Below are 25,149 nucleotides of genomic sequence, written 5' to 3'. Positions count from 1 at the left end.
AGGTAAGCCAGGCAAGCATCCCCCTGCAAGCTGACTTATAGCAACCAAATCCTTCACAGGAATCTAGGGCCACAGAATGCATGTTGGGGACAGTTTATCACTAAAGGAATGTGGAGTGGGAGGAGACTTCCTACATGTTCATTGTCATTTAAAACAACATTTAGAGAAGACAAACAACACTGGCACAAGAACAGCTAGAAATATGCAAAACAAGACATTTATTCTTAGAAAAGCAGTCAGTTTTATGTACAGTATGCCAGTTACTTCAGTAGCCCCTTCTCATGATCCTTCCAACGTGCCCTCCTTGACAATAGCTCGGGCAAGGTTTCGTGCAAGAGCAAGTCTCAGGATTTCCACCTTGGTGGTCTCAAAGTCATCAACCTAGAAACAAGAATAGTTTTATGGAGACTTGCTTCCTCTTTCCCATGCTACCCCAGTTGAATCATCCAGTTGACCTCAGGCCAACATTACCTGGAGTTTCTGGTTGTCTGTCTTTCCAGCTGTCAGGTCCTCCAAGCAGCGCATCAATTCATAGGTCTGCTCTGCTGAAAATATTACCTGTGGGAAAGAGACTGTTTGCTTAAAACATTAACCACTTATCTAGGAGATCCAGAATGAGAGGCTCCAGAGGGATAGGTCAACGAGTGGAGAATGCTTCTGCATGCCCATGACTCCATTTGGACCACTTAACACCTGGTAAATCGTGGGTCTTGCACTTGTAAGGCTGTACTTTTCTGGATGGACCGTAAGCCAGAGGAATGCACACCGGAAAATCCCAAATTCAAGCACCAAAAACAACTGGGCAAGTCTGTAGCAAGCCTAAATCCTCAACAATGCATTGAGAGTCTGCTACTTTGAAAGGAGAGGGCTGAATTTAGTGCTGATTTACACCCCTATCCCTCACCACCTGCAATCCTAGTGTAAACATATGAATTTCACAAGATGTGCATCAGAGATTAATTTTGTCCTAAGTGCCTCTGCATACTCCTCGCCACCACTGGCCATGACTTTCACATGGCCACACATTTCTTGAACAGCCAAATCTAACTCATTTGCATGAGAAGTATGGAGAGTCGCTTGCGTCAGTCACGAGGGGTGGACACGTAGTTCTGAGATTCCCTGTCATATTTGTGTACACCTACTTCCAGTCAGGAAAAAGAGGGGTGCCTGTGGGTCAACAAGTATGGTGGTTCTGCCATTGCATCAGAACCCACATTCACCTCTTTCTGCTCCAGGAGGGGAAGAGCGTCAATTAACAAGGTCATCCAGAAGGAACACGGAGCAATACGAGCTGTCATCAGCATCAGGAGCAGCTTGGCAGCTTCAGAGAACCGTTTCTCACCATACAGCCGATGGAATTCTCGGTACTTCCCTGTGCGTGTGGTGGGCGAGGGGAGTAAAACGTTAGTTGCAGTCAGAAGATCCCAGGCTTTGGTTACAAAAAAAATAAGAGGGTAATCCTGCTAATACAAAGCCTGTGGTACAACTCCCAGAACTTAAATGGGTGGAAGACTGGGCCCTTTGGCAGGTCTGGGCTAAAGAGGGACGCTGGAATCTTGTACAATTTATACATCCAAATAGCTTAATAAATACTGGGTGAGGACAGAAGGAAAACTGCCTTTTTTTGATGTTTACCACTTGAACCTGCTTAAAGGACAACACCCCAGTTTTGTTCAGGGCAATATAGCGAGTGTCTGTGCAGCATCTTCCAGAATAGCTCAGAGAACAGTTTTAAAATCAAACACATTCTGCAAGTCACCATTTCCTTTAAAAGTGGCCTGCAAGGGAAGAAATGGGCCTCTGCCCTGTGGACCTGCTTTAGAACATAACAGGGTTTGAAAGGCTTTCCGGAAAGCATTGATTTTTCTGATTGCTTATATTGGAAATTTAGATCTTTGTTAACCTGTAAGTCTCGGAACCCCCAGGACCTGCTTAGGAGAAGATCTGACACCTAGGAAGTGAAGTGGTTAATTGAGGAGGGAAGGGATTTCACCAAAAGACAGGCAGGTATTGACAGCGTATGGTTTGGTGCCACCAAGGGAAAGAAGTTGTGCATATACAAAGGAAGCGGATGGAGCCCTTCCGGTGCTATTTGGCAGAGGGCCAGCCCCCTAGTTCCTGTATGGAGTCAAGTCCTCCTCACTGTGAGCTTGGAGTTCCATGCTGAACAAATAGAGCTGCGGAAATGTACTCTGGAGAGCTCTAAGTAGTGGGCAGAACTACCATATGGGCAAGGTAATTAGCACAAGGGGGGTTGCCCTTGTGTGGATCTAGGAAAATCGGCACATACGTTTTTCCAGGTTCTGATCACTAACTCCTCACAGGAAGCACCACTAGATAGGGAAACAGATGGGAAAACTAAATGCTTACTGAGTTAGACTTTAGTTTAGATTTATAAATCCCAGAGCCCTAGACTGCCTGGCACAAACGGGTGGAACATCAGAGACCTTCTGTGAATGCAGTTTGAGGTAAAACAGTCTGCCAACAACAGCAAGAGGACGGCACCCCAAACCACACACAGTAATTTGCTCTCTCCCTGACATCTCTAATGGACTCAGGATGTAAAGGGGAGAAGAAATTAAAGAGAACCAGTAGCAGCTCCAGAGAAATGGTTGCAGGGTGAACACCACTCTAAAGCAGTTCTAGGAAGGGTCTGCAGGCAGCAGATTCTCACCAAGAAATGTCAGCCGATCACTGAGCAGCATGGAGGGCCCCAGGTTGTCGATAAGGTCCAGGTCTGAGAAGCTGCCCCTCTCACAATAATCCTTCAGGAACCTACAGGGAAGTGGCACACGCTGGAGGTCAGAGACTGGTGTTCACCAGGTTCAGCCTACGCTTCCCAGAAGCTTAATTACCCAATGTCACTCTGTTTTAATCACCTGCCCAAAGAGCCAAAACCAGTCCACGGAGGCAGGGCCCATTCAGATGTTACTGTGTATGTTTAATACACCCGTCCATGCACCCTTTATTTCTGTTGTTGTTCAGGATATTTGCAGTCACCAGGATTTGTTTTTCAAAGCAAAGGTGGAACAGCAGCAGCACAGCAAGCAGTCCTGAGGCAAAGAGATGCATAAACAGCTCTGCCAGCTCATAACAAAGGCTTTGTTTTTCTGCTGCACAGAAGAGGTGATAAGCAGCAGGAGCAAATTAAGTCTTAAGAGTTTTTCCAGTGGAGCCTTTATTATGCTGCTGCTTTCAGTGCCTGCTTCCTGGGTTGGTTTTCTTCCACATTCTGTTCAAGTAAATAGAGTCCCTCCCCCTCCTAAAACAAGACAAAAATAGCACTCCTTTCTCAGGTTACTCAGCCCTGAAATGTGAAATAATACCTTGGGCTTCTATGGCAGTTTTTCCCAAACAAATGGGTCCTGGGGGTTGTGGGAAGATTCTAGATGGGTCGCAGGACACTAAGCAAACATACACTTCTCCTAGCCCAGAGAGCAGGGTGGCCCACAAGGAGTGTGGGTTGGAGATCAAGCCTGCCCCACGCTCGCCCAACAGTGTCAACTCCTGTCCCAGGGGCTGGGCCCAGCTCCTGCTCTGGGGCATTGTGACCTGGCACACAGGGTTGCAGTGCCACTCAGCTGCCCAGGATTAGGATTGCGATGGCAGGGCAGAGTGCGCATGTAGGTAATGGTGGATCACAAAAAAAAAAAAAAAAAAAAAAAAAGAGACAAAATGCAGTTTGTGGGTCACCTTAGCAAAACGTTTGGGAACTAATGTTCTAGAGTATCTTCTACCCACTGATCTCAAAGTTACAGTTTAATCCTAGCTGAAACACGGGTACTTTCCCCATTTCCTCCAGCTGTAAAAAATGAAGCAGGTATATGATACGACTTGTCAAAGATCACACAGGAAGCCTAGAGCAGGTCAGAAATGGAAACCAGATCTCCTTTCTCCCAGCCCTGTGTTCAAACTAGTAGGGTGTTCCTCCTCCCGTACAGCCCCCTCACTGCCCACAAGATTAAGTGCTGAATAGTTTATTCAGTTCAAAACTAGGATCTCTGTGAAATAAGGTTAACTTCCTCTGTTACCTAAGATTAAGTCAATCTGTAGGTCTTATCTCCCTATTCTTGTCCTCTCAGGATCGCAGAAGGTGGGGAGGAGAGTGGTAAGGAAAAGAGAAAGGGCTAAGGAAGAAGGATGTTGCAAACATTGCATAATCCTTTGTCTCTGAAAGGGGTCAAGAATTTAATTCACTAACACAGATGCTGCACTAGTTTGTCCTAAGGGGAGGAAGGTTCTATTCTAAAACAGATTGTCTCAACTAGCCTTCAGAAGAGCCTTCTCAGGACAGTGGTCCTCTCCCCCAACCATTACTGCAATGTCTTTAAAAGGTTCTGCTCAGTCTAGAGAACAAAGACCCACCTGTCCGATATGAGCGTAGCAAACGCTGCGTCCTTGGCTCGGATGCTCCAGGACAGTGCTGAGCCTAAGCGATTGTTCCGCACAGCTTTCATGGCCATGATTTTACAGATGCTGCGAACTTCGGGATGAAGTGGGGAGAAGAGAGAAATGGAGAGTCAGTTTTTAGTAGTTACACCCAGGCCACTATAAGGCAAGGAAATGTCATGAAGAGTTAGTCACCTTGTTCGTGCATCTGTCTCTGCTCACAGATCCTCAGCACCTTGAGGGCTTTTTGCTCTGTGTTGAGGGGGATTCGCTCAATATGAAGCTCCAGGTAAACCTTGCCATACTCTGGACAATGATCAAAATAATCTACCCCCAACTGCCACAGGCTACAAAAGAGGGGAGGGAAAGGTCAAATGTTCCTTCTAAGGAGAACTCTCAATTAAAGCACTTTATTATAGTCACAAGAGGGATTTGAGTCCAGATTAAGAACAGTAACACTATGTAGGAGACCCCTGATTAGGTCACTCATCTTTGAGACTTAAATTGGCTTTTACTTTTTATCTAGTACTGATCCTATAGTAACCGCTCTGGAATACTGCCGCCTGCACCAGCTGCTCTGCACACTTCGGGTTGTGACATTTATAACTAGAAAAGACAAAGCACTAAAACTATGGTATAGGGACTTGATGGACTCTAATAGATCTCTTCCCTCTTTAATTCATGGTTCTAGCAGAAGCAGCCCAAAGGCTTTGTCAAACAGCTTGATCGATATCCCTTTCCATAACTTGAGCCACTTAATTGTGCTGCCTTTCACATCATTAACATGAAGGTTTCTCTTTTGTTGCCCAATGTCAGTCTGGTATCTGAAAGCAGGGAAGGAGTTGTTACCTGTGATGGGAAAAGAGCCCGGAGGCATACTCCAACAGGAGGAATTCACGCATATTGGAACCAAAACTGCAACAGAAAAGTAACACATTTTAATCCTAACGTATACTCAGACTACCATGTGATTACCTAATTTATTAATGACAGGATTCAGAGTAGCAGCCATGTTAGTCTGCATCCGCAAAAAGGAGTACTTGTGGCACCTTAGAGACTAACAAATTTATTTGAGCATAAGCTTTCGAGACCTACTGCGCCGTAGCTCATGAAAGCTTATGCTCAAATAAATTTGTTAGTCTCCAAGGTGCCACAAGTACTCCTTTTCTTTTTGATAATTTATTAAGTGTCTCACACAGTCCAGGCTACAAGTTGTTTTTGTTTTTTTAAGAAGTCTCTAAACTAGTCTATTTTTTTACATCACATGCACATCAAGGTTTTTTATTGCAGTGGGATCCCTCAGTACACACCCATTAACAGCTGCAAGGTTGTATCTCAATGAAAAGACTCTGCTGAAGCTATTGTTAATAAATACTTTTCATCCTAGAGTATCTGAGTGTGGTTTACAAACTCCACTGAAAATCGGCCACCTCTTGGGAGAGACATCACAGCTGTTGCATAACATTCCACAGCTAAAAAATAATTTAGAAGATCCTTTAGCTAACTGAAACTGCAAGCGAAATTTAGATAGAACGCAATTACTCAAGTTGGAATTTAGCAAAGGCAAGAGGATTAATACTCCTACTTCATTCAAAATGTGCCATGAGATCTCTAATAACCAGTCAGTTATATTTCACTGGAAAAACTTCACTGCCATCAGCACAGAAGACCCTAACATCACTCTGAGGCGCTGGTTCAGTATCAACTCAGAGGTGTGGCAGGTTGGCATTCTCTCCTGCAACATTACTTCTTGCAGCACTTGGATTTTCCTCTCTATTCCACAGGTTTCACTGGAATATACAGCACATCCCCTCTCTCTGAATCTCTGATATGTGGTTCTTCACCAAGAAAATACTACATTATCCTTCTATCACCACTCCTTATTTCTACCTCTGGCCTCTGGACAGTTGAGTAAACAATGCAGAGGCACTTACTAGAGATTGTGAGACTGCAGGAGTTTGCAGTGATCCAGCAGGTCAGCCAGATGAGCCACAAACCACCAGTTGCTCAGGGCGATGCTACATTTACAAAAAGCAAAGGAAGAAAATATCAGCCTGTTAATCAGCGGTTCTCAAACTTTAGCAACCCGACGAGGACCCCTATTTTGATTTAAAATTTTTCACAGATCGCCAAGCCCCTCTCTCAGCCCCAGGCTCCATCCCTTTCCCCGAGTCCCCACCTCCCCCCCCCCCGCACCTCCTCTTCCCCCCCTCTTTCTGCCCCCTCTCCTAGCATGCCCCGTCCCTCCCTCCCCCTCCCAGTGCCTCTTGCACACCACTGAACAGCTGTTCCCTGTTGGGCTGGGCGGGGGGGGGGGGGGGGGGAGAGGAGAGTTGATCAGCAGGGCTGGTGGTCCCAGACATAATTCCGCCCCCTCCCATGAGCACGACCCATCCCTGCTCCTCCCCCTTCCTCCCAGTGTTCAACAGCTGTTCCCCAGGGTGCAGGAGGCGCTGGGAGAGAGTGAGGAGTTGATCAGTGGGGCCTGCAGACCCCCCTGGAGTACCCTCAGACCCCAGTTTGAGAAACGCTGCTGTAACTGACAAGTGACATGTTATGTTTTCTGGCAACATTTCCGACTGTCATAGAAGCAACACGCTGCCCTAACCCAGCAGGCTTGCAGACGAGTGACGCTATGTCACAGACCTAATGGAATGGTATTTTAATTGCTGTCTGGCCTGAGGTGTTCTTGCCAAAGTCTTTAAAAGGTAGATCAGAAAGGCTCAATCATTCTTCTTATGTGCACCTATCTTCACATGCAGGCAGACTCCTCTCCACAAGAGATGCCAGCTTGCTGTTGGACTGAAGGCACAGAGAAGCAGTGCTGTATAACCAAGAAGTCAAAGTCTTACTAAAACTCAACCTGCATTCTTTAATCACTTGATGGATCTCGAACTCAAAGGCTGCCATTAAGATGCTGTCTAGAGGCTCAGGGCTGCTCTCTCCTCCCAGGAACAGGTTCAGGCTAGACTGTGGAAGCCCCAAAAAGACAAGACACAGTCAATGCAAAGGGCCATGGGGACAGTGCAGGAGAAGAAATTTGTTTGGCTGCATCAGCCTTATTCAGACCGTTTTGGAAAAAAATTGGGGGGGGGGGGGAGATTGAGAGATAAACAAAAAAAAGTGACTGAAAGGGTTAAACAGGATTCATCTGTGTTTTCCTAGAACAGATTCAACGCTATGACTTAAGGAAATTAGCATAGGTATTTGCAGTTTGCAACATTCACGTAGAAACTGAACCAGTTACATGGCACACTGAAAACTCTTGGTCAGCTGCAAATTTTTCACTCATAGCACATGTGTGGAACTCCCTGCAGGTTGCTGTTCCACTTTCAAACTCTGTAGGAAAATCACACAAGTATCTGGGTCCTGTAAAACTTCAGCCCTCCCAATGTGGTTTGAATGCAATAACCCCAGACTTACCTGTGCGTAGAAGCGAAGTTCCACTGGCTTCACAGTTGGATGGGAGTAGACAAGTCGGGTGACCAGAAAGTGGTACCAAGTAGTCATGAGCTCCTTCTTCTCCAGTATGGTGTTCTCATCTCCCAGCAGGATCTAGCACAAAAGAGAAACACCTCCATAAGCCCCCGAAGACTCACATCTTCATTACTAGCTTCATTCCTTTTAATCCCTCAGCTCTGCTTCTCTTGGCATCACGCCCTTAACAGGACATGCAATCAACAACAACTTAATTAAAACCAAATAACTAAGAGGAAAAGAACAGCAGCTCTTGGGCACGCCCTTGACCAAAGCATTGTATTGAGGGGAGAGTCTGAGCTGATGGTATCAACCTTGCACTTAGGATAGCAGATTTCAGCAGAGAGCCTCAAAGTGTTTCACAACAGTTAATCAGGCCTCGAAACATGCCTGTGAGCTCAATTCTATAACCAGCATTGCTGCCCGACTTATGGAGAGGTGAAATAAGGGGAAGCCATTTGCCCAAAGTCATGCAGAGTCCAACACTCTAGATTTCCTGCTTTAACCAGCAGACCAACCTTACCTGTGTCCACACACCACTCCCAATCCCCAGTGGATGGCTACTGGTGCCTTCAAATGTGTGACCATAACCTCCTTCCTTCCCAGCCACAACACACCTTGCAGATGGACTCCATGTGGGGATTAGAAGCAAAGGTCCCATCCTGGAGGTACCGCTGACATTCTTCATGCCAATGCTGCCATTTCAGTTCCATCTCAGTCAACGTCTGTGTGTTGCCAATCTGAACCGGGAAGATACATACATACCATAAAGCAAATGCAAAGTCCAACCTCTACAATGGTCATTCAGTGTGACTCTCAAACAAGACTTTCATGGGCACAACAAAACACTGGCCCCCGGCAAGGATTTTGATGTGTGCTGCTACCAAGCTTCTCCATCATTTCAGCCATTTAAATATCAAAGTGACAGAATGTACAGGAACCCACAGGGGACCACAATGTAGCATCTGCCGCCTTTTCACCATGAAAAGACCACTGCAGCATGTGCGGGTGAAATCTACAAGGAAAGTTCTCTGGGAGGTTGTCAATTGGAACATTCTGAAGAACTAGAAAAATGGCTCCCCCTCCCCAGCGTTGAGTAAGAACAGGAATCACCGCCAAGGCCATGTTACCTTTTAACATAATATGCCGTTCTCCCTGCATATGGGTCTTTTGGGTTGTTATAGAACATGTATGTTACAGCAGAAGGCATCAGAATTCAGACATTTTAGTAGTCAGTAGGCCAGGATGTTATGTTATAGTGGCCCACAGGTGAGATGATACAGAGTGGACTACAAATGCCACCCCCACTACAGACCACTGCATGCATTATTCCCCAGTGGAACTGTATGAGAAAGCTGCTGCATGCATACAGTAAGAATGGGCATCTTCTTCATCAGGTCATCCAGAATTTTGCACATGCCCATCGACGTGGGGTTGGCACTGGCTTCCTTAGAGAGTAAGTGCCGTGCATCATCCATCCGGCCCTGCAGCACGAAGATGTCCACCTGCAAAAACCACCACAGTTCGTGAGCACCAAGCAGAAGCAATGCTGAGACACCACCTTCATGCAGATTCAGACCAAAGGTGAATCTTAACTGAATTAACATTTGTGGCTTAGAAAAGTTAAAGGAGCCAAAAGTGCTTAAACTACAGATCCTGTTAACTCAAATGCGTGCACAGCACAAGCCTCCTGGCACAGGGTGAAGGGCCCCTTTAAGAGGGAGGAGAGTCCATGACTCCTCAGCTGCTTCCCAGTTGAGTTTAAATGCACCTGGATCATATAAATGGAGAGACAGACAGTGGAGGAATCAGTCAGGAAAAGAGCCTGAGAGAGACAAGACAGGGGGAGATGAGAATTGCTTGGGGAGGAGAGACCCAGACAGAAAAAGAAGTAGCAGAGGAGAGCTGGTATACAGAACCAGCGGGAAGAAGGTAAAGCATGTTGGTGGTGGGGACTGGCCAAAGCTGGGGAACCCCTGCTAAGTTACAGCACAGTTCATGCAGAGGCCTCTAGGAACCAGGGGAAGAACCAGCCCTGGTTAGGAGAAACCAAACCCAAAACAAGAAGGTTGATGCTGGAGGGTGGATCCTAGGAGCAAGGGCAGGACTCACAGGCAGGGGGACTGGGGTGAATGAAACACTACAGGAATACCCCCTGCAACACTCCTGAATGGAGAACTGTGGGAAATCACACCCAGAACAAGGGGTTGGTCCTGCAGGGACATTCCTTGAGCATGGGTAGGACTCTCAGGCAGGGAGGCCTGCATGGGAGGAACACTGCAGGGAGTTCTCTCAGACTTGGAGTGATCAGAGAAGCATCATGGGGGGAAGTTTGACACTGGGAGCTCTCAGGTGGATAGCCTGGAGAGTGATGCCTTGGAATAAGGGTGAAAAGACAGAGAAGATTGGCGATGGACTCTCCCTCAAGAGGGTGAGCTGGAAATGGTGTCCCAGGAGGGGGCATGAAAAACTGCTATGAACCTGCTGTACTTGCGGATTTCAGGGAGAAGGGTTTTATACTGTAGACTATTGTATATGTGCAGGAATTAATTATGCCTAAAGGTGGGCTTTTGAATCAGACTTTGAAAGAGACTGGTCCTTTTATGGACGGACCTGTCATGCCAGGTTCTGCTGCAGGAGGGCACCCCAAGTGGGGTGGCCCTATAACATATCCCTATACTGTGCTGGCCCTGGCCTCTATTTTGATCTGAAATCCTCTCAGGGGTGAAGGTAACAGTCTTCATGATGGCTTTAGCAACTCTGCCAAATGGTGAGTTTCTGAGATGCAATCTAGTGTACAAAGCCACTCATGAGGAAGGAGGGACAGAACACGCATGCAAATGTATAAACTCCTTTGATGGAGAGAGCACTAATTTCTTTACTCACAGCATTCCAGAAGTCTTTATGTTTTGATGGATTTTCACTGCTCAGAACTTCACGGACCATGCTGTCTACGTCACAAATATGAAGACGAACCCAGTCGAGAAGGTGAAGCAGGAGATGACCAGCTGTAGGCAGAGAATACATCTCTCCATCAGATCCCTGTTGTTTTAAGATTCTAACATTATTAGTTTCATAATATATTTCCCGCAGGCAAAAGCAGAGGACAAGTCTACCTAGTCCTCTGGCTCATTCATAGGATTTTTATCTGCCAGGCTCAATCCACCAAAGGCCACGGAAGAACAGCAGGCTGCTGCCAAATTAACAAACTCAGAATTTTACAGACTGAAAGGGGATTTGCTCCTTTGTCTATTAACCTGCTCCATGACACAGAGACAAAACAAAGCTAGTTAAGATTGCTAGCTAACAACATTGTTGTCACTTGTCACAGGCACTTCAAAAACAAGAAGATGAATAATTATCATAATCTTATACTGGCCACATGATGCACATAGTTTTACTCTTCATTTTATTTTCCTCTCCAATCTGTTTTCTCTTCGCTGGAAACGAGGAGGAAAACTAGTACCAGGTAATTCATTTACTCTCAACAAACCAGTCTGAGAACCTCTCTTCTGGAGTGTGTGAGTGAATAGGCATCATATGTTTACATATTTTGACTGCCTAAAAAGTAACTTGGATTGAAATCCTAGGCCAAATCCTCTCCTGGTGTAATTCAACTGACGTCAGTGAAGACACTCTAAAATCAGTGGAGCTGCACCAAAGAACGTGGCCCCTAATGGGTAAGTGATACTTAGCATTTATATATAGTCTATGCTTATGAATTTAATAGTATTTTGTACTTAGAGGTTGTTTATGCTTGAAATTCAACAACCTGAGAAAAAAATTCTGTTTGATATCACACTTCTCTATTAATTTCAAGTACTATGAGCCCACTCCAGTTCCACTGTAGTACAGAGGAAGGCAAAAACTGGAACAGAAAAGAAAAGGGAAAGAGCTCTATTAGTTTAGGGCACAGTGCAAGACAGAGAAGACAACTCTTGTCCTAGACAGGAAGCATTAGGGGTAGGGTTTGTTGCCACTTCCTGGCAACATTAGTATGACTTTTAGAGACATGCCAAGATATGTTCTGATGGGCACGTTATACATTTCTAGAACAAATACCTATGCAAACAAAAACATCATACTCCAATTCTCACCTGGCACTACTTCAACGAAAAGGATCTCACACAAGTTCCAGATCAGCTCCATCGCGGACAGAATAGAGACCTGAGGAGCAACAGGTACAGGTTTCACATGCAACAATCACTCCAGAGTTTCCTAACATAGCAACCAAAGAGACATTTGAACCACAACATGTCAAATATCAGCCTTCCTCCTTATCCACTCCTCTGATAAGTTTACTACTTTGGACAGAAGTGTTTTACTAACATTTCAGAGAAGATCAGTAGTCAAATGAGACACTGGGCCACATATTTGATTTAGGAAGTTTCAATGCTGCTCGCACATTAAAATATACCATTTTTGCTTGCGCATTAAAATAAAACATCTCCCATCTGTGGTCAACACTAAGATAGTACAGGAATTCTTTCTGACATTAAAGCTCAGGAATCTAAGAGACCTCAATTGAAAGTTACAATGTTTATTTTGGTTCTCAGTGAGACCTCAATTGAAAGCTACAATGTTTATTTTGGTTCTCAGTGAGACCTCAATTGAAAGCTACAATGTTTATTTTGGTTCTATAAAGATAACTTAGATCTGAATTTATAACCCAAGGAAAAGTTATGATAGAGAGAAAAGGCCAATATGGCAACATTACTGCTGACAAGATAATGCCACAGCTTGCATTCTTTACTCTTCCTGGACAATAGTCCCACTATTGCTTCAAGTGCATGATTTCAAGGCTCGCTACAAGCCTCAGCAGTTTTGGGGTGGGACATCAGAGAGGTAGGCTCTAAGGGGGAGGGGGGGAGGCTGGGGTATTAGTTCATGGTTGGACTTTGTTAGAGGATGAGAGTATCGGAGGTCTCTAAAATTGGATCTATACATAGATTACATCAGAGCAACCACAGCTCTCAGATAACTCCTACAACTTGTGTCTCTTGCAACATTAGCAGCATACTGCTGCCTATACCACCAACGCAAAAGACTAAGGAAGCAGATTTAGAGCATATCATTGTCACAACACACTTGCCTGCAATATTGCCTGTATTTGCCGGCAATAGGTTTTTTTTCCGGTTGTGACTAGATTTCATAATACAATGTTTTTTAAATTACCTGGGTGCTGTGCTGGCATTGGAGCTCAGGGTCCCGGGTAGAAACTGAGGGAAGAGAGAAAGAAGTCAAAACACCCCAAAAACACTTTTCCAGCCCTCTGACACTGCTCAGAAATGAAGCAGTTTCACGTTTGGATCCAGTGATATGTGTGGTCATTCTCCAGTCTCGCTATCATAGACTTTTAAATGTTATTAGTTATTTCCTTAGTTACTTAGCACCTTTTATTTATTTTGTATAAGTTCTGATCTCTTTTATAAGTGTGACAGAATGCATAACATCATTCTGAGAGCTCTGTGAAAAGATAATATTCATAAGATGTTATAGTAGTAAGCATCCTTCAGTCTCGAGAGACTGGGGTATGCACCCCTGAGAGGTAAAGAATTTACTCAGTTGATTTTATGGCAGCTGCGATCGTGGCTGAAGAGACCCACTCGAGAGAGACAATCTTTGCCATATCGGTTACATTTAAAGATGTTTTGATAACCTCCAAGCACCCATTAAAGCAGGCACACTGCGGCAGGACAACACCCTATTGTCTGGAGACTGCCCAGTTGTATGCGGGCGGTGGTTGTCTAGTTAGATATGATGATCTCTCCCACCACCGGAGACACCCCCTGATCTATGCCAATCGAGTAAGAGCTTAGAACTGGTGGACTGCTGCCTCCCGTGTCGTGTCGATGCTCGAGGTGAAGCTGGAGTACCTCTCCAGGACATAAGCCTGGACGGATGATATGGAGGTCCTGAGTTGCCCATGCATCAGCCCCCCCCACCCTCCTCGACATCACCGGTAAATCCAGACAAGAGGAAGAACCAATACATCTGGTACCCAATCTACTGCTGGAGTTGCCGAAAAGATACTAAAATATTAGTACCCGACCGCCTTTAGGGCTCCACTCCAGATTTTCTGTCTGAGTTTACTCTCATAGCCCTGCATTCCTCAAAAAGGCAGTGGGGCTTTTCTGTCAGGGGTTGCTCCCTTAGCCTTACACCCTCCCGGGCTCCCCACAAGGCAGTGGATTTGATGAGGTAGTACATCTACTCTCATTACGGTAGCACGCATAGCCTGACCTGACGTTCTATGATGTTATATCTGGAAACAATTTTGGTTGCTGGACTGTATTTCAACATTGATTGATTGTGGTAACTGTCCTGCTAAATGTCATTATTACATATATGATATACGATGCTCAGCGGTACAAGAGGAGTAGGAGTAAGGAAGACAGCAAAGTTATAGATGGGGTGCCACATGCAAGAGAGAGCCTATTAACTAAACAGAACAAGGATGGAACCAACTGTCATCAGACTCTGCCTAAAAGTGACAACAAAACAGGGACATTACACTTGTAATAATGATCCAGTATGGTTACCTACTCTTCTGACTCTAAGAGTTAGAAGCTGCATTTCCCAGCAGAGAAGATGAGAAGGAATCTTAAATTAATGGAGTGACAAATAAATAATAAGAAGCCTGGCATTCTAAGAGGGACAATAAGAATGACTGTTTGAGGCAGTTAGAAGTGGGAGATTACAAAGCATCTTGAGAAAAGGAAAAACATCAGATTTGTGAAGCAGCTGAAAAGATTAAGGAGGGAATCAAAGAGTAGAGAAATAAATTAGAAAGAATAAGAATCTTAAAAAGTGAGTGCAAGAGTAAATTTTGAAAATTCAATTAAAAAATAATGCACAAAGTCTCTCCCTAGGTTTACAAATTGACATGGCACCAAGGGAGTGAAACTGCAGTCTCAACAGGGAGTGAAATCTGAAAACACTTTTACAGCAGTTATAACAAATTGCAAATGTTATTTTTATGGTCTCGAATACAGTCTCTTCTTAAATGGAGAACTTACTAGCCAACTGGTGCATCTCCTCCATACAGGCTCTTATGACTGAACGGTAGTTTTTACTCACTCGAACCAATCTGCCAAGAATACAAAGGCTTTCTTTAGAGATTTATTTATTGTTAGCTTGTACCTATAGGCTAATAGGGCCCCGATTCTGCACGTTTCTCTGCAGAGGCAGACCCCTTCTGCACTATACTGAAGTCAGTGGGGCTCCACACAGCCAAGAGGTCTGTCTACTTGCCGGATTGGGGCCTAATTTTGTAAAATGGATATTGGAAACATTAGTTTCACAATATTACAGAGGATCAGCTGCCGAGAGAATTTCAGTTTCATTATCTTCCTCATTGGATATAGATTCATATGTTTGGTAGAAGGGGAGCAACATATTGGTCCTTTCCTGCACAGTATAATTATTATTGTATCACCTTGCCTCGCTTCCTAACAAGACAATCTGTAAAAGGCAAATACACCGGTCAAAGGGGAGTTGCTCTCCTACCTCATGTCTCTAGATGAGGCAGTATCCATCAACAGTGAAGGAGACTGGGTATAAATAAAGGGAACAATCAAGATAAGATATGTTTCTTTAATAAATTCAGTAAATGAACAACAGGTATGTACACAGGTATGTACTGTATGAACTGTACCTTTAATAACTCTCACAAGGTTACCACCTAAGGAGATGCATGGACACCACACTATTTGGGGAACAGATCTGAGGGAACCCTTCCCAACCTGCCTTCACCCTCCACTATTAAGTAGCACAGAACAGACTATCTGAATTGCACCTCACTATTGACAAGTTCTCCATGGGGGACAGGGAAGCTGACATGTTCTCTGTTTGTTTCAAAACTATCTATCATTTCTGTTTACTCACTGTGCTTTCCTTGACTTCCCAGCCAACTCTTCCTCACTCCTCTGGAGTCCAACAAAGATCCCATGGGATTCATTGAAGAGTTTGCGTAAGGTCTGCGAGTACACATCTTGATCTTTGCGAACAATGAAAATGTTGGGGCAGCCTGGCCTTTTCTCTGCATGTTCTGAAATGAAGCATGTAAACCATAAAATAACCAAATGAATGCTCTGCAGTGTCTAATGCAGATAATCCATCTCAACCCTTCAAAAGTTAAAGCCTACAGTAATGGTTCTTAAAATATTAACTAGCAATTTATTTGGTAAGAAGTCTAAGAGTCAGCACAAAAACAGGGCAAGAGACACAGAACTACTGATAAAATATCAAACACTCTGTAAAACTCAATTCCAACAAAAACCGCTAATAATTTGTGTGTAACAATGCAAATACAAATCTCTTCAATATATTAATTCTTAAGTCTGATCACCTATGCTTTATAAACACTGACTGAATTCTCAACTCTGACACCATTTGATGGTGTTCTTGAAGCCTCAACTCCTGGAGTCAAATGACTGCCCAGGAAGTTTCTAGCTCTTATGTTGCAGAAAACTTGAAAGAACATGATCTGAGAGTACCCCAAACTCTTGGAAAGGCAAATAAAAAGAACCCCAAATTTATTTTCAAATATCTCATTTTAAGCTAATTTATTTTGGGACCTAACTCACAATTTCTGAACACCTGAGGTTAGGCATACACCTGAGGTTAGGCATACCCCTGTTTACTCTGCATTAGTAGTTAGTAAAATCCACCAAGATAAACACTCAAGAATGAAAAAGAAGTTATCCACCTTTTGGGAACAAAGTTTCATACACCAGCATCTCTCCAGGTCCCCAGGCAAAACACATTTGCTTCCTGTTGGAGTCCACCCCAGGAATCAGCTGTTAGGAAATAGGGCAGAGGGTTTGTCAAGAATGCAGCTGTTCTCTAAGAGAATTGAACAGGCAAACAGGATTCCTCTTCCCCTTCTAGGGTATATTTACCCTGCATCCGGGAGTGAACCTCCCAACTTCGGTCCACAGGCTCATCTATACAGCCATTTTTATTACACTAGGCCCAGCCCCATTAGCACAAGTCTGTCTATATGGGCTGGGAGTCTTGTTCTCAGATGCAGTAGAGACATGCCCTCAGTTTTCCCATCTGTAAAATGGGGATAATGATACTACCCTCCCTTGTAAGCACTTTGAGATCTACTGCAGAAGGGTGCTGCTCTGATTATCCCTGCATCTTTTTGAGGGAGGACTCATTTGTGCTAATGAAGGAAGACAACCAGTAATGCACATTCCCGAGGTCGAAAAGCTGAAGTGAGCCACAACAGTTCCCTGCCCCCCACAGCCGCTCCCCTCTGCCCAGCGTGCCCCCTTGCCTGTACCCTCCCCCACCCTAGTGCTCCTGGCAGAGGGTGTCCGCCCCCCCCCCCCGGGAGACGGGGGCTCGCTCTGTCCTACAGTAAGCGGCGGCTCCACATCCAGCTCCTCCATGTCAGCAGCGGGCTCGCCGGGCCGGGGACGGCGACAGGCAGCGGAAGAGAACGAGCTCCGCCGCCTCAACAGATGGCCCGCACCCAGGGAGCCCCGCCCAACACCGGGCGCCGCGCAGAGACAGAGGCCCCTGATTCGGGGCTGCCCTGGAGATGCCTGCAGAACTCTACTCCTCCGGGCCCTCACCGCTTCAAGCTTCCCCTCTCGATCAGCTCCCGGGGACGGGGTGGGGACTAGTGTGTGTTAGAAAGTGTGTGGGGGGGATAAATCCTCCCTGTGTGGGCTTTATGTTGAGTTTGGGGAGGCCCTGAACTGGACAGTCCGGTCGTGCGACGGGCTCCGGAAGGGCCCCGCGAAGGTATATAGGCGGAGAGTCGGCGGAGGCGTGCCAGTCAATCAGTGTGTGATGGGGCTTATGGTTGTGTGTGGATGGATGGGGGTGGGGTAGTTGGCGGCTGTTACCCGTTTCCTGGGTCAGCTACTGGGGTTTCTTCGGGAGCCCGGCTTGTCCGTAGGTCAGGCCTCTGGTTGTGCCTCCCTAGCGCTGGCAGGGCAGCTGAGCTGCTCGCGGCGAGACGTTGCCCCGTGCTGTGGTTGTCTCCCTTGATCCTGGTGTCGGCTGTAGGGCGCCCTCATATCGCGCCAGTGGGCAGCCGCACCCCCTCAGGATGGAGCGGGAACGCCGGGGGTGTTGGTGTGTTCCCGTGGGGGGGGGGGTACTTCCCCATCCCCGTGAGCCCAGAAATAGCTCGGGGGTGAGAGAGATGGTTGTCCCAGCAGGGCTGGCAGAAACCCCGTCTGCTGGCCTCGTCTTTCTCTCCGTCTGCATAGGTGGGGAGGATGGAGTAAATTGGTGTGATGGAGGGGCTGCCTGATCTGCTCCACATCCTGGGCCTTGCTGCTGGTAATCTATTCTGCACACTGATGGGTATCATTATCTGTGTGAGTTGAGGTGTAGAGAGTGTAGTTATCCATCCCTTGCCACCCGGGGACCTTAAGCTGGCATATGCCTCGCCATTTATGATCGTCATTGTTAAAATTTTTCTTCTTGCGAAGGGGCTCAGAGAAACTTCTTAATGGTTGCCGTGCCTACACAGGTGCTCTTGAACAATGACAAACAGGACAGCAGATGGCTAGGCGCTTTGAAATATTACTAGCCTCCATCCGTCTCACCAGGCTGACTTGGGATCATGAAGTTAGCATGGGATTTCAGGTTCTCTGTTCTCCCCTCCTTTGGTCTGACAATTAACTTCTCTAAGAGCCCCAGATGGGCCTTGCCTTTCATGCAGTATCTGGCCAAGGCCAGAGGGTGCTGGTCCTAGCCTCCGTGCCTACCTAGGCCAAGCTAGGGAGTTGTCAGGTCAGCATGAAACTTCATCTTGCCCTTTTTGGGGATCTTGAAGCTTTTCAAGCTATCTGGGAACATGGCAAACAGCAAACAGAAAAGTGAATTCACCACTTGCCTAGCCAAGAAGCAAAAAAGCATTGTGTCCTGGAAAATTTGAAGTTTGTTGAAAAATGAAGTGATTGATTAGTTTTTAAATCTTATACTTTCTAAACCAATCTCATAAAGTTGGGGGGGGGGCGGAGGGTCTGATTGTGAATGATGAAGGTTTGGAGTGGCATTTTCTACTTCATGCACAGAACTAGAATTAATGCAAAGTGAAAGCTGGAGGTTATAGTGGATCACAAATTGAATGAGTCAATGGGATGCAGGTGGAAAAAAGGCTAAAATCATTGAGGTGTATTAACGAGTATATGTGAGATACAGAGGTAATTGTCCTATTCAGTACTGATGTCTCAGCTGGAGTACTGTCTAGTTCTGGGCACAACACTTAAGGAAAGATGAGGGTATTTTTGTTGCCCTTTAGAACATAGTTTGACAGAAACAAAATAACGTCTTTCTCAGATGTTGATGAGATGAGCACGAAATTGTACAGCACATTTGTAAAGGACATGTGACAGAGTGATATCTATGGCTCTTACTGAAATGAGAGCATTTAATTTCTAAACAATCCACGTATGGAAATGAACAAACTTAACTCTGTCTTGTAGTGACATTCTGCAATAACTAATGTTATGATTAAGGTATTTTGTTTGTAGTCCCAGATTAGATTAAACTGTTTTTTTTAAAGACATGTTAGAAGTTTTCCCTTTATGGTGTCAGCAGAGGGCAGAATTAAGATTGGTTGGGTGCCTTAACTTGCAGTTTTTAAACCATGATTTGAGGACTTCAATCGCTCAGACATAGATGAGAGGTTTATTGCACGAGTGGGTGGGTGAGATTCTGTGGCCTGCATTGTGCAGGAGGTCAGACTAGATGATCATAATGGTCCCTTCTGACTTTAAAGTCTGAGTCTAACTGTGTATTTCCACACCTTAACAGAGCTGGTTGGAAAAATTCCGACAAAACATCTTTTCATCAGAATTTTGCTGATTCATCTAAAACAAAACGTTCCATGGGGGTGGTTCAATTCCAACAAAGTTCTGCTGGAACTCAGGGAAGGTTCTGACAGAAAAGCTGACTGGCTTTCTGCCACCTCACCCGCCGGCTACTCAGCAGCCCATCTGGTGGGGCTTCAAAGGAGCCTGGACTTCTTGACCCCACAGCAGCTTGCCTGGCTCCTAGCTCATTGGCAGCCCAAGACCTAGAGCTCTAGGTTGATTTCCTGAATTTATAACACTTGATTTTGGGACAATTATAGCACATCCCTCTAATATATTTTATCCTTAAACTACTACTATGTTCTCTAAAGTTGAACTCTGTTAACATTATTTTTTGTCTGTGAATGTCCTTGGTTTTTAAAAAATTTTTGTCATCCATGAGCACTAACCAAGAAACCCAAAGAGAATATGACCATGTAATGTTTCTAATGATTTGTGGTATCAACTTTGAATCATTCTTTAAATGTTAACTTTTAAGAGCAGATTCAGCCCCTACACCAGAACAAGTACCACTGGCATCACAGTTCAGGCAAGTTCTTTCATAGTTAGGGGGTGGTATAGAAGAAAGTGCAAAAATTGTTTGTAGGAGAAACAAACAGAGAGCAGGTTAAGGCAGCATTGCCAGAGCAGAAGGGCAGATAAGTAGGGAGAGGCAAAGATGTGAATAGTTTTGATGAGAACAAGAAGCTTGACTTTATGCAGTGGAATGGGAGTGGGTGGGGAGGTCCCATGGTAAGGAAGATGATCTTAGCAACTGTATGGACAGAAATGGGGTGATGTTGGTTTTGGGGAGGTCGGAAAGGAGGAATCAAGTTTGGAGATGAGGTCCTGAACAAGAGTCTTAGCTGTGTGGACAGAAAGGATTTTAGAAATGTTATGGAAGAAGCAGTCATATTTAGGCACAGCATGGATGTGTGGGTCAAGGGATAGCAAAGGAGATAAAAATGCATCTCTCCTGCTGCGCTCTCCAAAGTTACTGGTCTGAGTAACAAGGAGGGTGGTTGTGTTTTCATAGGTTTCAGAGTGGTAGCTGTGTTAGTCTGTATCAGCAAAAACAACGAGGAGTACTTGTGGCATCTTATAGACGAACAATTTTCTTTAGCATATATCTTCCTACTGTATTTTCCACTCCATGCATCTGATGAAGTGGGTTTTAGCCCATGAAAGCTTATGCTAAATAAAATTGTTCATCTATAAGGTGCCACAAGTATTCCTCGTTGTTTTGTGTTTTCATAGTGACAGGTAGTGATTAAAAAATTAGTTCACTTTTAACCGGGATGGATTTAAATTGACATTAAATACCCAGGAAGAGCTATCAGAGAGACTGAGGTGTGGATTGGATTGAGGGAGTCAGGTCAGAAGTGGAAAGATAGAATTTCAAGTCATCAACGTAATTGGAGCTGTATGGGTAGAAGAGGTCACCCAAGGAGTGTAAAGAGAAGGGACCATGAAAACTGTGGTGTCTAAATGGAGAGTAGGAAGGAGTTAGGGGAGCAGGGTGGTAAGAGGGGTCACTGAAGGTACAACCAGAGAGGTAGGAAGAGAAGATTTGGAGGAGGAAGGCAGGGTAGATGGTCTCAAAAGCAGCTGAGAGCTCAGGGGAAACTCAGGATGACGTAGAGATCCTGAGATCTGGTTGTGGAGAGGTCTATTTAGTGTTTCAAATTTCCTTATTAAAAAGCTAATATGGCTGCACTTTGGCTAATCACATGAAGCATTAAAGTATGGTTCCATCTGAAATGTGACCCTATAAAAATACCATTGTGAGGAGACTCGCTTATTGTCTATGATTTCTAGGTCAAATTTGATTAATTTACAGGTACATATTAGTTTTTAATAACTACCAACAATGCAAATTCATCCTGGGTTCTGAAACCTAGATTTACCTGTAATCTAGATTATACCTTTAGTCTGAGCCTTTATTGTGGTATTTTTAAATAGTTTCCCTGTGTCTTGTAGGCATTTCACTCTCGTATCTCTTCCTTTTAATTTCTATTTAACTAGCTTCCTCATTTTTGTGTAGTTCCCCTTTTTGAAGTAAAAGTCTACTGTGGTGGGTTTCTTTGGTATTTCCCCCTCTACAAGGATGTTAAATTTAATTGTATTATGGTTGCTATTACTGAGTGGTTCAGCTATATTTACTTCTTGGATCAGATCCTATCCTCCATTTGGGACAAATCAAGAATTGCCTCTCCCTTTGTGGGTTCCAGGACTAGCTCTTTCAAGAAGCAGTCATTAATATAGTCTAAAAATTTTATCTCTGCATCCGGTCCTGAGGTAGCATGTACTTAGTCAATATAGGGATAGTTGAAATCTCCTGTTACTGGGTTTTCTGTTTTTGTAGCCTCTCTAATTTCCCTGCATATTTCACAGTCACATCACCATTCTGGTCAGGTTGTTGGTAGTATTCTCATACTGCTCAAGCATGGAATTTCTGTTCATAGAGGTTCTATGGTAGATACACTTTTGTACATCGCTAAAGAATTTTGTTCCCTCCTTAGTGTTGGTATCCTTTGAGAATTTGTGGACTTTTGTTACGCCTTCCCTTTTATCTCTAAATTATTCCTTGCATGTTAACCCTTCGCATCCTGAAACTCAACTGTCTCTGGCAGTTGAATTGCATCAGCTTGTAGCATCTTTGCAAACTGTACCTTTTGTGGACCTGGTCATCTTGAGTTCCAGAATCTAATCTTTTGTTTAACAAAAAAAAAAAAAAGCCTACAAGTCTGGAGTGCTTGATTACTAAGTTAATCTTCAAACTGTTGACTATTTGACAGAAAACCTGGAACAATAGTTGAGATATGAACTCCCTCTCGTCTCAGAGTATAGACTGAAGCATAAAGATTATTTTGTTTGTATTATAAACATCCCCCCCCAAGAGCCCCAGTCATGGACCAGGATCCTATTGCGCTTGTTGATATACAAACATAGAACAAAAAAGATAACTAACTTCTGATCAAAACATGTAAGAAAGAACAGTTATTGTAGGAAGATCTGCCCAATCTACTGTGAGTGGAGTGTTGTTGTGCCTCAAGCAGATACAGCTTGGAAGAATGTCTCACTTCCACTCCCTTCCCAATTCAACCTCTGACTCTCTCCAGTTAGCCAGTATCTTTCTGATAGAATGTGTTGCCCAGAACTGAATGCAGTGTTCCATAGCAGGATACAGAATGAATAGTACATTGGTAGTGTTCAAATACAGTTTGGTCTTTCCTGTGTTTGTATCCAAGCCATGTTATAATCATGTTATGAAGGCACCATATTGGGCCCCTTGAACATGAAAAGGAGTAGAATGTTGAGACCAGAAGGTTGCATGGTATCTGATGTTAGATTCCAACTATCAGTGCTGTGATAGAGTGAAAATGTTACAGTACATGGGAGGCCAGACTGTAATGCAGCTCCCCAAAGCAAATTTATGTTCCCTGCACTGGATGTAGGTAGTGGTCAGTCAATCCACAGAGTGTATGACTCAATAGGCCAAGTCCCTCCTGTAGGTCTGATGCCCTGTGATTACCTCAAACTCTTGGACCTAGCTTAGTGTGAAGATTTAATTTCTAGACAACCCCTAACAAGTCGGTGTGAGAATTCAGTTTGCAGCCAACCTTGTGTAAGGCTAAGTTAGATGGGCTTTGAGAAGCGGACTACTAATCGAGAAGAAAAATCCATGGCAAAAGACGATAAAAAAGGGGAGCAGCATCCATAGTGAAACAATACTGGGGAAATCTGAAAGGAAGGTTGAGTTTTGCTGGTGAATCGAAGTTTTCTTATTTGACATTGCACAACTTTCAATGTTTTCATCTGTGCAATTTTTGTAATGTATCTGCTCCTAAAATGCACCTCCCACAAACTTTATGTATTAAAAATGTACACATTTTGTTTTGTTTTTTGCCTCATAGCCCAAGTATGTCTTGAAACAGCTGGATATGATGAAAACAGTTCCATTAGCAAGACCTAAACTTTAAAGACTCAAGAACAGCTTTGATGGAACCTAGTCTCAGACTGTTAGATATCAGCTGAAGGTCTCACAAGTGCCAACATCAATTCCATGGGTGTCTCCCATCACCTTGATAAATTCTTGGATGAATTTCCAGATGGCATGTGTGACAACGGTCACTGTGAGTCTTTTGGATCCAGCAAAATATACTAAGACATCATTGGTTCTCTGATGTATAGCTGGATTTGAAACACCTGAATGTCCCTGGACATTTTTAAGCATGGCAGCAGTGACTTGAAAGGGTCAAATAATCAATGAGATTCACAATAGAATGCTCTGAGTTAGTCCCAGTATATCTGTTATCAAGTGATTTTTCTAAGTATCATATCACATTCTTCCTGAGTTCAAGGATCTGAAAAATAAACTTCAAAATTGAGTCAGATTCTGCCTTCGGTGTACATGCAGGACAGGCCCCATGACTTCAGCAGAAGCTACTAAATTTGAAAGAATCTCACCAGATTTGATTTATGCCTACGATTTCTTGAGAGGAAAGCCAGCACAGAATTCCTTGAGGTGGGAGAATTCTGTCCTTCACAATTGAACTAGCCCCTTATAAACACTTTATATAATGTATTGGACCCTCCACTAGCAATGAGAAAGGGTAAGACTAGAAGAGAGGTTCTCAAACATGGTCAGCAAACCACCAGTGGTCTGTAAGCTCCATTCAGGTGGTCCGTGGATAGTTCCCTTTAAGGTGCGTGTCTGGGCGACTACACAGAGGATGAAGAGCCACCCACCTAATTAGTGGAGGCATGCAGGCATGGCTCCACTAATTCGGTGCCTGGACCTTGGAGAAGACGCATATATAAGGTGAGGTGGTGACCTTGTGGGGAATAGGAGGGGGCAGTGGGGTGAGAAGAGGGGGTGGGGGGGAATTTGGGATGTGCAGGACTGCAGCAGCCAGAGAAAGAGGCAACTTTCCCCAGCTCCAGAGCTGCGGCTGCCAGGGAGAAACAGCCCTTCTTCCCAGCCTCAGCTCTGTGGCTGCAGTGGGGGGAGAGACACCCCTCCTTCCCAGACTGAGCTCAGGGGCTGCCGCAGCAGTGGGGAGAAGGCACATCCATCACATTAGAAAGGTAAGACTACTGATATTAAAAATAGTTGTGTGCTTTTATTTGTGGAACAAAAAAATAAGTATGGGGGGGTTTTATATAGTTCTTTTATCCACAGCGCTTTACAATAGTTAGCTAATGGTACAAACATTTGGAAAAATCATTAAGTGGTCTGCGGAGACCCTCAGCGATTTTCAAATGGTCTGCGGAAAAAAAAATTTGAGAAGCACCGGACAAGAAGGTTTGAAGAGGATCAATGTAATGCTACTATATTGGGACTTTGCTACTCTAGCTGGTAATACTGTGTGGGGAAATAGTATAGGAGTAAATGGAAAGGATGATAGCATTACAACCACAAAGTGGTGTACAGGGCTTGGTCTACATTAGTATT

The 25,149-nt window shown here is 44.5% G+C and overlaps 1 protein-coding gene across 1 annotated transcript; it reads right to left on the bottom strand.

The window, feature by feature from the left end:
* Positions 1-195: 195 nt before the first annotated feature.
* NUP85 (nucleoporin 85) lies at positions 196-17,360 on the bottom strand. The gene is made up of 19 exons (XM_077834427.1): positions 17,235-17,360; positions 16,577-16,667; positions 15,754-15,916; positions 14,886-14,956; positions 13,042-13,085; positions 11,964-12,033; positions 10,753-10,874; positions 9,237-9,371; positions 8,484-8,606; positions 7,813-7,944; positions 7,253-7,359; positions 6,324-6,407; positions 5,239-5,304; positions 4,585-4,736; positions 4,366-4,483; positions 2,675-2,775; positions 1,221-1,372; positions 472-558; positions 196-381 (listed from the first exon to the last, which is right to left on the bottom strand). The coding sequence occupies exons 1-19, from the start codon at positions 17,265-17,267 to the stop codon at positions 280-282; spliced, it is 1,953 nt and encodes a 650-aa protein (XP_077690553.1). The 5' UTR covers positions 17,268-17,360; the 3' UTR covers positions 196-279.
* Between the last annotated feature and the right edge of the window lie 7,789 nt (positions 17,361-25,149).

Source organism: Eretmochelys imbricata, chromosome 14, assembly GCF_965152235.1.
Source record: "Eretmochelys imbricata isolate rEreImb1 chromosome 14, rEreImb1.hap1, whole genome shotgun sequence".
In the NCBI taxonomy this organism is placed as follows: Eukaryota; Metazoa; Chordata; order Testudines; family Cheloniidae; genus Eretmochelys; species Eretmochelys imbricata.
Note: the sequence above shows the minus strand (reverse complement) of the source record. Positions and strands in the feature narration are given on the sequence as shown.